Genomic DNA, 14,055 nt, shown 5'->3' on the forward strand with positions numbered 1-14,055 from the left:
TAAATAGATATGCTATTCTTCAGTGTTAAGTGATATATTGGCCAGAATAAAAAGGGCAGATGATATGCTCTCTCTAGTCCCAAGTACAGTGTGCTTACTGCTAGAGAATGACTCCAATTCTTGGCAGCCTAACCCCACAGTTTACTGTGGATCCCGACTTCTACATCCTTTCAGATGAACCATTGGATAAATGGATGTGTAGTAGTAATAGACAGTATTTATTTGTTTTCTTTATTAAGATTTTTAGGTCTAGTCACACACCTCCTTCCTTCCCTTCTTTCCACACTTTTTTGTTGTTGTTGAGGAAGATTTGCTCTGAGCTAACATCTGTGCCAATCTTCCTCTGTTTTTCAGTATGTGAGCCACCAGCACAGCATGGCCACTAACAGAGTGGTGTCTGTCCGCACCAGGGAACTGAACCCGGGTGCTGAAGTCAAGTGTGCTGAACTTAAACACCAAGGTGGGCCCTCCACACATATTTTTGAGAGCCCCTATGTTTAGGAATAGAGTTACTGTCTGTTAAAAATTTGGTCTAGTAGAGTTGAGGTATAAGTAAACAAAAAATTCTAGTGCAATACAGTAAGTGTTATGATACAGTGAAAGCACAGAGGAGAAACACCTAATCTAGTTTATGGGGATTGGGGAAGGCAATTTAAAGATTATACCTGACATAAATACACAGATATTTGCATACACATATGTGAACATTTTTTTAAATATATTACTTACTTTCCAGAAATAAGACAGAAATAATTCAATGTTGGCTGATATTCCTGTCTTCAGTATAATGAAAGAAATATATTGTATCAATTGAGGTTTAATATTTGTAAATGACTTGAGTTTTCCAGAAGAACAATGCCATCATAATTTTAAGGTATAAGTGCTTTTCTAATCTCTACTATATTTCCAACAGTTGACTATTAGTTAATACCAAAGGAAAACTTTCATTACATGTATGGTAGAGTGGAAGTGTGTCAGATTACTTAAAAAAATATAGATGTTAGTCCTGGTTTGGTGGTTCATAAATTATGAGATTTTGACCAAGTCATTTAACTTAAGTAAACCTCAGTTTCCCAACAGTACTTGCACATTCTAAGTGCTCAGTGAACATGATTATCTGTACTCTCTTCTGGGAACCACATCCAAATCCTAAATTCTGGATGGTGTGACCCGGATCCTGGCTCCAGGCATGGTACCTGACTGGTGTTTGTCAATTACTGTAGTTTAATGCTATTCTCCTCCACCAAAGGTTGACTCAGAAAGGGATTAATTAGGGTTACCGGAGGACTAAGGCAATAAGCACATGGGATTTCCTTGGTCAGTGGGAATGGTTTAGGTTGATACTATTCAAAGGCTCCAGACCTGAGGAAAGAAGTGGAAGGGAGTAGACTGACTTGCAACCAATAGAGAATTAGCTAGAGGCCAAAGTGGACAAGCGAAAGGGCAAGAGCAAAGAAAAAAAGAAAAAGGGAACTTGGGAATAGAGATAGGACCTGATCAAACCATTTCTGAAATTTAAATTCTCTCTGTAGACTTCAATTTTAAGTGTCTTTGTATTTGAAACAGCTTGAGTAGGCTTTCTACTGTTTGTGACTAAAACATATAGGATATAATCTGAATGTTGGCTTAAAAAGATCAATGGTTAAGTTATTCAATGCTTTCTACATTCATCACTACGACAAAAATGTCAAATTATAAAGATAAAACTCAGAATGCACACTGTATGGAACATATAAGGATAATATCTCCTGATTTCCTTTCCTTCCTCTGTCTGTTTCTTCCTATCCTCTTTCCCTGTAAGAGAGAGAAGTAATTAAAACAAACAAAAAGTCACCTCAGTTTTTTCAGTGGAAACATGAGGAGGCTGAGCAAGATGATTTAAAATTGTTTTTCTAGATTTAAACATCTGACTTTTATAAAAATTCTGGCTTATGGTAACAATTTCAAATTATTGTTATTTTATGACTTAAAAGCTTTTAAGTTCCCACTCCTAGAAAGTGCTTGTAAATTATGTTCTCTTGCTCCTTATAATGTTTGACTTTGTCCTACTAGTCACATAAACAGTTCCCACCACACTAGCCAAGACCTGTCAGACTGGTTCTGTTTGGATCATCAGTAAGTTCTTTCTTCACCTTACTCCAGCCCACGAAGTTGCTGATAGAGTCTGGATGCACACACTTGATTGCAGACCTCCGTCTCCACAGGACTCTTCCTTGCTGGTCAGCAATGTATCGGTGAGTTCCTTTTTCCTTTTCTTAAGTTAACTTGTAGTTTAAAAAGACACAAACCATACTAAGGAATGTGTAGATCTCCAGTTTATTATTTGTTGAATATAGAAAAATACTTTTGATAATTTACATGAAATTATGCCAAGAAATAGATTTCTATTCTTTCTATATGAGTGTGCCCTATCCTCTTATGTCTCATACCAAAATGTTTTCTATGTACTTTTGGAAGAATTCAACAAAAGATAAAGGTGTTTGACACCTGTCTTTTAGTTTGTTTGTTTCTTTGTTTTCAAGAATAACAGAACGTGTTTTTAGCCTGGGCATTATGTGTCTTATTAAGAAAATACTCATTTTTGGAAGTATACATGAGAAGAAAAATCTGAAATCATGCAGATCCAAATTACATGTGTTTCTGTAAGCAAATAGCTTAAATTTTAAAAATTGTAGATGTTTTGAAAGAATAAGAAACAATTTAAGAAGACAATAGGATTAGATTTTTTTTTTTTTTTTTTTTTTTTAAAGATTTTATTTTTTCCTTTTTCTCCCCAAAGCCCCCCAGTACATAGTTGTATATTTCTCGTTGTGGGTTCTTCTAGTTGTGGTATGTGGGACGCTGCCTCAGCGTGGTCTGACGAGCAATGCCATGTCCTGCGCCCAGGATTCGAACCAACGAAACACTGGGCCGCCTGCAGCGGAGCGCGCGAACGTAACCACTCGGCCACGGGGCCAGCCCCAATAGGATTAGATTTTTATAATTAGATTTTTAAAATAAATCCAATGATGTACCTGATCAAGATCAACTTCTCTAATAGGTAAGTCATAATTATTTTGAAATGGTTTTCTTTCAATGGGAGAAACTAAACAGTAACAAAGTTTTAGTGTGCTAATTTGGAATCTGAAAATAATTTTATGTTCAGATTAAAATTTTATTGTTTCTAATTGATATATTAGCATATCATTTTTAATTAATTTCTACTTTGAAAAAAAGTTTGAAAAATGTCAAACTTCCAATGGAATCTAAATAGGGGAAAACACTCAGACTCTGTCATTGATAGAAAGAAAGCCCTAGAGTACTTGTTATGAGAGGTTTAATACTTTTCTATACATGTCAATGAAGCAACTAAGAGATACAGATATTACAGATTTATTCAGACCTCTTAGGGCTCCCTGCCTTTTGCAAACACGTCTCTATAATCCATGATGGTTTTGTGTCCTACCTTTTTTCTTGCATTATCTTTAAGAATATTGCTATAGAAAACAGTGCTTTTATTTAAACATATAATCTCTGTAAAACTCAAGATACCAAATAGATTCCAGGCTTTGTCTATGCTAGAACTGAGTGAGTCTGAAATTTGTGCAGAGGACCTATAATGTGGGGGTTGAATTTTTCTGAGTATAGTCTCTAATTTGAAGCAAACGATGTACTTATTTTTTAGTCCTGCTTCAGAGTAAATGGAAGGTACCTCTCAAGGAAAAAAATTAAACAAACAAAAAGCACTTTCCTGATCTGAAAATTGCCTAAAAAGCAAAGCACATCTATGTTTGAGTGGGCCTAGGAGATGTTGAGAGAATGGACTAGAGTGGAAAGGGATTAAATTTACCATGCACATTTGTTGGAATAAGTGTACCAATGGGAATGCTTTGATGAAAGGGGTATAATTGAAATGGTGGGCTATATGAAGGCAATTTCTTTTAAAGGACACTGGTTCATAACAGGGAAGGCATATACATAAGAAATGGAGAGCTTCATCAAATGACATGCTTCTTCCTTGAAAAATTTCTGATAACTTCCTCCCCCACTTCACCTGTTGTAAATGAGAACCACTATTTTAGAATTTAAGGGTAAAAAGAGATTTGGACCAGGGAAATGCTGCCATTTCTCCCAAACTCTTATGTTAGACTATTCTTTGAGCATGAAAAGATCAACCTGTGAATTTTATAAACACACATGCAGCAGAAGGTTAAAGAAAACTCTATCAGAAATAAGTTTATAGGGTAGAGATTTGAGAAGAGAAGGATATATTTATTGGTGATGGTGATGCATGGTAATTATATTCACCAGCAACCACTGACAACAATTAAAGGTAAGCATACCAAATTTATAGACATTAATAGCCACATACATTTAGATAGATGAAGGCGAAATGAGCAATACCAAATGAAACAAAATGGACAACTTTAGTTTTTACTCAGTACGGTAAGAACTGTCAAAGTATGGCCCATGGACTCCCTGCTTTAGATTCACTGGGTGCTTATTTAAAGTAGAAAAGTTCAGTTCTCATCCCAGAAATTCTAATGAATCTCTGGTTGAGGCATGGGAACCGTATTTTTAAAAGTCACACAAGGTAATTCTTATTTGCACTAAAATTTGAGAAGAACTTATACAGTGTAAAGCCATAAAAAAGGAAGGAACTTGGAAGATGGAAAGAAATTAAAGCAGAAATGAAATAGGTCAGCTGTTAAAAGAGGTAGTCCTTTGTTTTACGTAAATTGGTATGATTATATCTTAATGGGAGGTGCTCTCTCCCTAGTCACCTTTCCCTCCGAGGGAGAAGAGTACTCATTTGTGCAACATAGTGATGATTAAGGAGGAGAGGATAATTTCAGAAGCTATGGGAAACTGAAGGGAGGATGCAAACAGGATTTGGGTAGTGGGTGTCAAACAAGGAAGCTGGTCTCATTTAGATCTTAAAAATCTGTTTATAAGGAAAATCTCAATGTAAAACTAAGCTAGCAATATCGCCCCCCCTAAAATTAGTTGATAGTGATATTGGAGGCCATTCTACTGAGATTTAGATCCAGAGTTGCTATATGATCCTGCTCCAGCTGTTGAACACTGGCTCTCACTTCTTCAGCTAACATCAGCCCTGGTCAATGTAATATCTTTTAGTGAGTTCTCATTATGTACTAAGTTCTGTCTGGCAGAAACTATCTGTTGAGCACCTGTTGTGCATTTTGTAAAATGCTCTCTCATTTAATTTTGGCAATACCTTGAGAAGCAGTTATTGTTATCACTCCTTTAAAAGACGAAATAACTGTAGCTCAGTTTGGTCAGGGTTAGTACCTTTTGGACCTAGAATCTGACCTTGGCCTTTCTGGCTCTAAAGTCTACACTCTTTCTACTGTAACACATTGTCTATGATGTGTGGGGAGCTAAAAGAAGGATTTTTGGGCAGTTTGCACTCAAACAGAGAAATGGAAAACATGCACCTGTGCATATACACACACAGAGAAAATGTGAACATATAGGCAAAGAAACAGATCATATACAGATTAATATGAAATAATGTACATATATGCTGAAGGTGGTAGTATAATTTTACTTTAATTTATAGGTCTTTAAAAACATTTTAAAGAATGCACAGACTGTCCTTATTTAATTTTTTTAAACCTGTCTTTGTATTTAAAGAAGACAAGAATGTGACCTAACTTTTTTGCGCTATCTCAAAGGTGATCAATGACTTCAGTTACATCACCACTGTTTTCTAAAAAAGATTACAACATTTGCTATTGTGTGAAAATCAAGTTCATCTTAGTGGGGAATTTCGTGGAAGGAATTCATCAGTCTGTAGGATCTATAACCATCTAACAACGGACCTTTTTATTCTTTCATTGTTGTCTGCTTTTCTCCAAAAATATGCCATTGCTTCAATAAAAAGAAGGGAGAAATAGAAACATTCAAGAAAAAAGCAACATCATGTGCTTCAGTATCAGCACTGAGACTCATAAGCATGCCTGATGGCTTTAGTGCTTGAGGATGGGGGGAGTTGGGCAGTTGTGGATCAGGTCTTCTAAGATGGTAGGTGGTGAAATGGATGCTGTGGCTGTGTTTCATGGCCATGTCAGGGTTAGGGTTTAGAGGAATTTTGCCAAGAACTTCTCAAAGCACCCTCTTTTGGACATATTCTCATTGAAGATGGTGGATGAGAATTGTGAAGCACGCTCTCACAGTTTCAGGCATAATTTAATAGGTTTGAAATGAGGGGATTAGAAAGTAGGAAAGTTTTAAGAGGTTGAGAAAGAAAAATGGGCTGCAGCAACACGAGTCATGCCAGAACCTACAAGCCCAACCTTCTTCCATGTACATACATGGTCTGCATGGTTGAGAAACTTCTGAGATTTTAGAATAGTAATTCTGAGATGATAGAACTAATCCTAGGGGAATCCAAAGTGCCATATAGTCATCATTAAATTCTATCTTGTAACCTTTCATCTGAAGATGTCAGATGATACCTCTTTTTTTGAAGTTGCAAAAGCAGATACAGGGTTTAACACTTAGTTTATAGTCAAATGTGTGTCAGTGTAGAGCAAAAAATAATTGCTATCACTTGTTTCATACATACTATGTGTGAACTATTGTCCTAAAATATCATGCACATTTAATCTTTATAACAATCTATGGTTATATTATTATACCCACTTTATAGATGAGGAAACTGAGGCTCAGAGAGGTAACATTTTTGCCCCAGCATAATAAATGGCAAAACTGGGAATTAACCTATGTCTATCTGACTTTAAACTTATGCTTTTAATCACAATGCTATACCATCCTCACAATGTCTTCTTTATCTGCCTAGATGGTTCTACTGCTATGTTGATTTAGCTGTCTTATCATGTTAAAAGACATAAAAGTTACTTTTACAAGGAACAATGTTATTATTGAATAGATAGTCTTCTAAATAGACCTCTGAGGCTGCTAGACGGGAAACATTCCTGTTTGTGTTCCATAAAGTAAGGGATACAACATTCAAAGATTCGGTAATTTGCATGTAGTCACAGGAATGAATGAGTCAGTTAATACTAGAGAGAGAATCAGTCCTCCCAGTTCACTTGTATACTGAGTCCAATATTGTCAGGTGGAAGGGTTAAATTAACACAGGTGACTACATGACCTAGGAAATATTATTATTGTATAGTTATTATCGTTACCATTTGAATTTGTATAGAAATACATGCCCTTGTTAAAATTACTTATTGTACATTAAAATATTGTCAGGTCATATTTAGCAAAATTCAGAGAGGGTACTTATGGTAGGAACATATATTATATATATATGCGATTCCAACATACATCGTCTCATTTGATACTTATCAACAACCCTGTGAGGCAGACTCTTTTAATATTACCATGACTTTACAGATAGAGAAACCAAAGATTAGGAAGATGAGACTGCCAAATCTCCGAGTAAGTGATTGGTAGAGCTGGAGTTTGAGCATACGTGTTCTGACTCCAGTCCTGTGTTGTCTAGTACTCCCTGCTGCCTCCACCACCTCATGACCCCTGGAATTACATGTGCTCTCTGGTTAAGCAGTGCTAACTTTCCTTGCTCTTCAGACAATTAGCTTAATCTTATGTCTCAACTTTCCTAATCAAGAAAATACCTAAGAGAGTAAAGACTACATCTAAAATATTTCAAACCAACCTTTCAAACTATATAATACGTTCAAGTCATAATTAAGCATTTGGACATCTATTACTGGATTCCACAGAAAAGGTAGATTTGGGCTTCATAATTAGAGTTTCTAAATCCTTGCACTAAACTGTACACTTCATGGCTGACCATTGGCCTTACTCATAGATTCTCAGAGCTAGATGGGTCCAAAAACGAGTGGTTTTCCATATTTTCTTTGTCAGTTGAATCGCTTTTGCACGTAAGGCCTGCTGCCTGGAGCAGAGTTGCTATGGGTAGATCAGAACTAAGACTTGGGAGCATCACCTGCTCTATCTTCTTATCCCCTCAGGCTCACGTGAGGCAACTTGAGCGATTTTTCAACCTGCTTTAAAAGCAAATTAATTTCTCATTATGAAGAAGAAAAAATGACAAAGCTACATTTGTGGAGCATTTACCGTTTGCCTGGCATGATGCCAATTGCTCAATAAGCATTACTTCCTTTAACACTTAGAAGAACTCTACAGTTAGTTCCTATCATTATCTCCATTTATAGATGGGGAAATGTAGACTTGAAGAGGGTGAGTAGCTTGCTCAGAGCCACCTAGCTAGAGAGAGGCAAAGCCAGACTAAAGTCAGGCTGTTTGACGCCAAAGCGCAGACCTTGATTCACTAAGCAAGAGATTGGAAGTCATTTGCTTAAAGTCACGCAGCTTATTACAATGAGATCCTCAGTGGAAACTTGGTCTCCTGATTTACTACTATTAGATTTATTACTTGTATCCTAAACTCATGCTGCTAGAGAATATTAAATAAAAATATTTTTATCTTTTTCGTATACAGAAACTACAAGAGAAGTGATAAATATGTTTCTTGATGTCCTCTGTTCTCAAAGATAATTACATAAAAATGTCAATTTACCTTGATTGCAACTCATCTGTTTTGCATATTGTAATAGTATCAAATCTAGCAATGAGTAACAGGAAACCTAGCATAAAGTGGCTTATCTAAAATGTAATTTTATTTAAGTTTAATGTAAAACACATCTGGAGGCAGGCAGGTAAGGGCTGATAGGGAGGTTCGCAAAGTAATTAGGAATCTAGGCTCCTATTGTTGTGCTGTCCCACCAATGTGAACACATGTCCTCCAAATCATGGCTGAATATGGTTGCCTGAGCTCCAACCAGCGCATATGTATTCTAGCTATGGAACGCTCATCAGGATTCTAGCCACTGGAACAGAGACTGCACTGGTCAGAACTTATTCATCTGGAGACTCCTATGGACAAAGGATGTTGTTCTATTTTCTAGGTGGCCACGTGCCCAACTAAAGATCGAGGATTCTACGTTAAGGAAAAAGTACAAATATTTGGGATAGGCACCTACTAGTCTGTACTACAGACATGTTAATTTGAATGATGAGAAGTATATCCTGTTGTGACACACAGGAGGTGGTGGATATATGGGTCTGAAGTTTAGACAAGTGATCTAAGCTGCAGTTATAGATTTGGTAGCCACCAGCATATAGATATGAATTAAATCCATGGACATGGTAACTGAAAATATTTGTTTTTTTGGATAAAATAATACTTTTCTTATAATTTTATGGTATTAATTTGCATAGCAAATTCTACCTTATTCTAACAAATCTGAGCATATTTTGCTATATGTTATTATTAAAATGTCAACATATTAGAGTATAATTGAGTATATAATGATCAATTTCACAAATCTTGCATTCCACCCAAAAATTAAAATTCAATACTTCTGTATATTATAGGTCAGCAATTGGGGCAGGAAATTCATTAATCAAGAAATTTCAGTTTTAGAAGAATAATATAAATTTTTACAGAATCCATACATTTTCTGGTTATCCTTCATTGCTATATTAACTCAGATAGGCTTTTATTATATCCAGGAATTTTTAGATTGTCTGAGAGGTTTTTGGTGTATGGCTTACAGTGCTTGCCAGGGGAAATAGCGACCTGGGGGACATCACAAGGTCTTAGCATGTGTTTCAACTGGCACATTCCAATTTTAGGGGTCATTAGTTGCTTATGTAAAATGCAATTTTGTGGGCCTAGGGATTTTAAAACTGGCTTAGGATGTAAGTAATAAAGAAATCTTTGACTTCCTCATAGGTCTGATACTTGGATTATTTCAAATGATTTGCAGTCCCTTGGTTTGACCATTCCAAATTATCTGGGATATAGCCACCACAAAAATGATGCATTTGAAAAATTATGTTAAAGCTGATTGCTTAATAAATGCTGCATTTTAATTATAATAATAAGCATTCCTAGGTTATTTGAGGCATGGAACACTTGGCTTTGGTGGAAATTAAAAAACATGTAGATCAATTAGAATTCCCATTATTTTTTAACAAATGAAGAAAATGAGAGCACATTCAACATCATACAGACTGGGGGTTAAGAAATACTGGAGCTTGTATGATGTTGAATATGCTTTAGATTTCTCATCTGAGAAACTTCGGACTTAGATGAAATGACTTAGTCCTTAAATGAAGACACTTAGGACTAAGACACAGGTCACTGGTCTTCTAGTGCGCAGTTTTTTCCACTATATCATGCCAACTCTTATAGGAGGCATCTAGACAAAGTCGCGCGAAAGATTTGGTGGGAAGACATCTACCATTGCAAAACTTTTCTGAAAGTCTTCACTGTTTATTAGCAGCCTCAAGAATGTCCCTAGCTCAGATTTCTCAACCATTTTTCTTCTGATAGACATGCTGTGACATACTCACATACTCCCTGTTAATTCTTAGTTTTATTCTACATTTTTAAGTGTGCACAATTCCCTATGACTAGCTGCAATGCCATTCCTTGTCAACATTTCTGTGGGAAACTGCAGCTTTTAAAGTTGCTTGCTTAGGTCATGCCAATTTATTATCTTGAACTGGAAAGAGTTTGAGGAAAAGAAAACAAATATGTTAGTGGAATTTAAGGTTAAAATGGCTCAATTTATAAATCTATAAACCCATACCTAATTACTTAATAATATCTTTAACTTGTTTGCACTTATCTGTGATTATAAATTTCTAGAGATGAAGCGAAGTATCAGCCTAAATCTGTTTGTAATTTCCTGTGCTGCACCATATCTGGTTGAGAACTGAATAAAGACCCCAATGATAACACAATGGAGATCAGAGGTACTCCTTCCTGTTGAGTTGCCACTAAGACATGTATAATACATGTATCTAACAAAGTCTGATGATATCATATGCGATCTTCACAACTTCCTTTTAAAGTAAGTGGGAGGAAAGATATAATCTTTTAGAGTTGGTTAAACATAGGAATGGTTAAGCTACCGGTTTTGCCTAAGTTAACAGTTTTAATGAGTGGTAGAGTTTTCTGTCATTCCCAGCATTTATTAAAAAGTTACTACTGTATTAAGCAAAACTGTTTTAAGTTTATGATTTCAATAATCTTCAGATACTTTACAATGTGAAAATGCCGTATGGAGCCTTTTCAATAATAATTAGGGAACTGTTTTCAGATATTTTAAAAAATCATCATAGAGCTTGGTATGAATGATTTCACCCTGCTCCCCTCCCCCCATCAAATTACTGTTACTGAATAGTAATTGATGCTATTTGCCAGTATTGAGGGACATACTAAGAGTAGTATAAAAGTAATTTTTGTTTCTACGCTAAGAATATTGTGGAGAACATAGTTCATTACACTACTAGAAAGCTACACATTTTGTGGCTGATTTAGGGAAATGTCTAGATGGGAATTATGATATGAAGCTTTAGTACTATTTCCATTTTATATTTTCATTTACATTTTGCTTTCTTCTTGCATCTCTAAATTTAATTTAATGCCATATATATGAGATATATATATATCCTTATAAACCACTTTCAGCCAGTCTGGAACAAGGTGGAATAGAAATCAAAACATTTTTAATAAAAGCATTGTTTCCTTCCATTTGTTTTGGTGCAAGAAGAAAAAAGAAAATGGAAATAGTTGTCTGGCTACTGGACTACCACCTTGTTATAACTGTAACTTCTCTGTGAGAACTGCTCATAATTAGCATTGTAGGGAATGCACATGTAATTCAGTCCAAGGCCCTGGCTGATGTGATTAGATACTTTATTGATCTGTTTGTGTATCAGTGGACAGGATAGAGATATGTTATTCACAATTTTAAAGTAATTTCTTCTTTTTCTAAAAAAAAAAACCAATGAAAACATATGATCCATGCACACACATACAAAATTTTAGTTCCACTCTGGATATTTTTGTAGTCTTTTTCTGGAAAGTGTAATAAAGATTGAAGATCTCACCAATGCCTGCTGGTGTTAATCTTCCACAAAAGAAAAAGCATCTGAAGTATTTACATGGAGAGGACAAGCAGACACAATCCTATGAGCCAAGGAAATAAGCTAGTGCCAAACAAATAACAAAATTGAGTAAACATTTATTAACTGATATTTTAAATCTTAAGCACCAACTTAGAGAATTAGCAATGTTACAAGGTACTGTGCTGTTACTTCATTATGGTACCTTTCTTTACGCTTTTGTTTGTATATTGTAGCCTACAGACATTCAATGACACCAAATAATTTGTTTTCTTGAAATTAATGTCCCCTTATTTGCATTTGTCACTTGCTGTACTGTGGTAACACTTTACAGTGGATAGATCAAATCACAGTTGGAAAATCATATTTTAAACACGGGTTAAACAGAAATATTAAAAAAATCTTGATCATTATATAAAGTGTTTTATGGAAATCAGGCTTTACTTAAATAGTAATCATCTTTCAGCGTGTCTGACCTGCCTTTCCTTGTGTGTAATATTACAAGTTCTTTTCTAAGACTGAGGCAGACCAGAAGTGCTTTGAGAGCTCAAAACCCATATTGTGGTACTGACAAATGGTCAGTTCAATTGCCTTAGTCAACTTCAATTCAATTCCCTCTGTGAACATTTCTTGAGCATGTGGTCAGAGATAAGTAAGGCTCAAACCCTATCCTCAAGGAGCTCAAAATGCGTACTTTTGATGTGATACTCAGGGGTGAATAAATCTGACTGAAGGGGACTTTTTTTTTTTGGTGAGGAAGATTGGCCCTGAGCTAACATCTGTTGCCAAACTTCCTCTTCTTTTTCCTTCCCAAAGTCCCAGTACATAGTTGTATATCCTTGTTGTAGGTCACTCTAATTTTTCTAAGTGGGATGCTGCCACAGTGTGGCTTGATGAGTGGTGTGTAAGTCCATGTCGAGGATCTGAACCGGCAAACCCTGGGCCACGAAAGCGGAGTGCACAAACTTAACCACTCGGCCACTGGCCAGTGGAGGGCACTTTTTGAACTGACTCTCAAATACACACAGGCTTTTATGATACAAGCAAAGAATAGATTCTAAGTTACTCCACATAGGATGCAGCAGGAGCAAAGGTAAAGAGCTCGAAAGCTTTTGGGGAAGAGAGGGAACGCCAAGCTAATGGAGGCCCACTTGGGTTTCAAGTAGTCTCAGCCATCGGCTATAGTACTTCTAGAAAGACAGTTTATTGTAATAGAAAGTGATTCTGAGCCTGGGGAGAGAGAAGAGAAACCTGTTATTAAGCTATAGGACCAGCTTTAGTGAGAATTCCCAGAACAAGGTCAGTGGCAGTGGTACCAAACATTAGATTTGCTATGCAAGTGAGACCAGAAAATGAAAAGATCATTATAGCTTCCCAAAGCAGTTAGCATTGACTTGTAGGCTACTACTCATATCAGCCATCAGTAAACTATGGCCCAAGGGCCAAATCTGGCCCACCACTTGTATTTGCACAGTGTTTGAATCAAGAATGATTTTTATACTTTTAAATGGTTGAAAACAAATCAAAAGAAAAAAATATTTCATGACAAGTGAAAAGTATATGAAATTCAAATTTCAGTGTACAGAAATAAAGTTTTATTGGCACATAGCCATGCTCATTTGTATATGTATTGTCTATGGCTGCTTTTGTGCTACAATGGCAGAGCTGAGTAGATGCAACATAGAATGTGTGGCCCAGAAAGCCTAAAATAGTTACTACCTGGATCTTTACAGAAAAGTTTGCTGACCTCTGGCTTAAGTAGTTGATAATAATGCTTTGGCTGGCACCCCCAGCTTTATACATATGTGCACGTGTTCATTGAAACTGCTCAGCTGGACTGCGCTGGTGAAACATGTGAACTAAGAATATCAGTGCAGCTCACCATTACAGAGAATGAGCAAAGAGTTTGAGATCCACTGTGAATCAGTCCATAGCGGTGGTGTTATGAAGGGATTGGTTCTGGTAAACTTTCCTTTGAAGCACTATGAGTCTTGACTTATTCTCCCGTGCTTGCCATGAGCTTTCTTTGTGTTAGTATTCTGTTTCCCTTGCCTTTTTGTTGTTGCTGCTGCTTTTCCTTTTTAGTGCTATTCTAAAAGTGACACATTAAGAAGT

General features: G+C 36.2%; 1 protein-coding gene across 1 annotated transcript in view; it reads left to right on the forward strand.

The window, feature by feature from the left end:
* The first annotated feature begins 2,108 nt into the window (after positions 1 to 2,108).
* LOC103552789 (transmembrane serine protease 11E) overlaps positions 2,109 to 14,055 on the forward strand; it is a 42,065-nt gene continuing 30,118 nt past the window's right edge. The window contains exon 1 of the mRNA XM_008523005.2: positions 2,109 to 2,234. Within this exon, the coding sequence (XP_008521227.1) occupies positions 2,227 to 2,234 (8 nt within the window). The 5' untranslated portion in view covers positions 2,109 to 2,226. The remainder of the gene's footprint in view (positions 2,235 to 14,055) is intronic.

The sequence above is a fragment of the Equus przewalskii genome, chromosome 3 (genome assembly GCF_037783145.1).
Source record: "Equus przewalskii isolate Varuska chromosome 3, EquPr2, whole genome shotgun sequence".
NCBI lineage: Eukaryota > Metazoa > Chordata > Mammalia > Perissodactyla > Equidae > Equus > Equus przewalskii.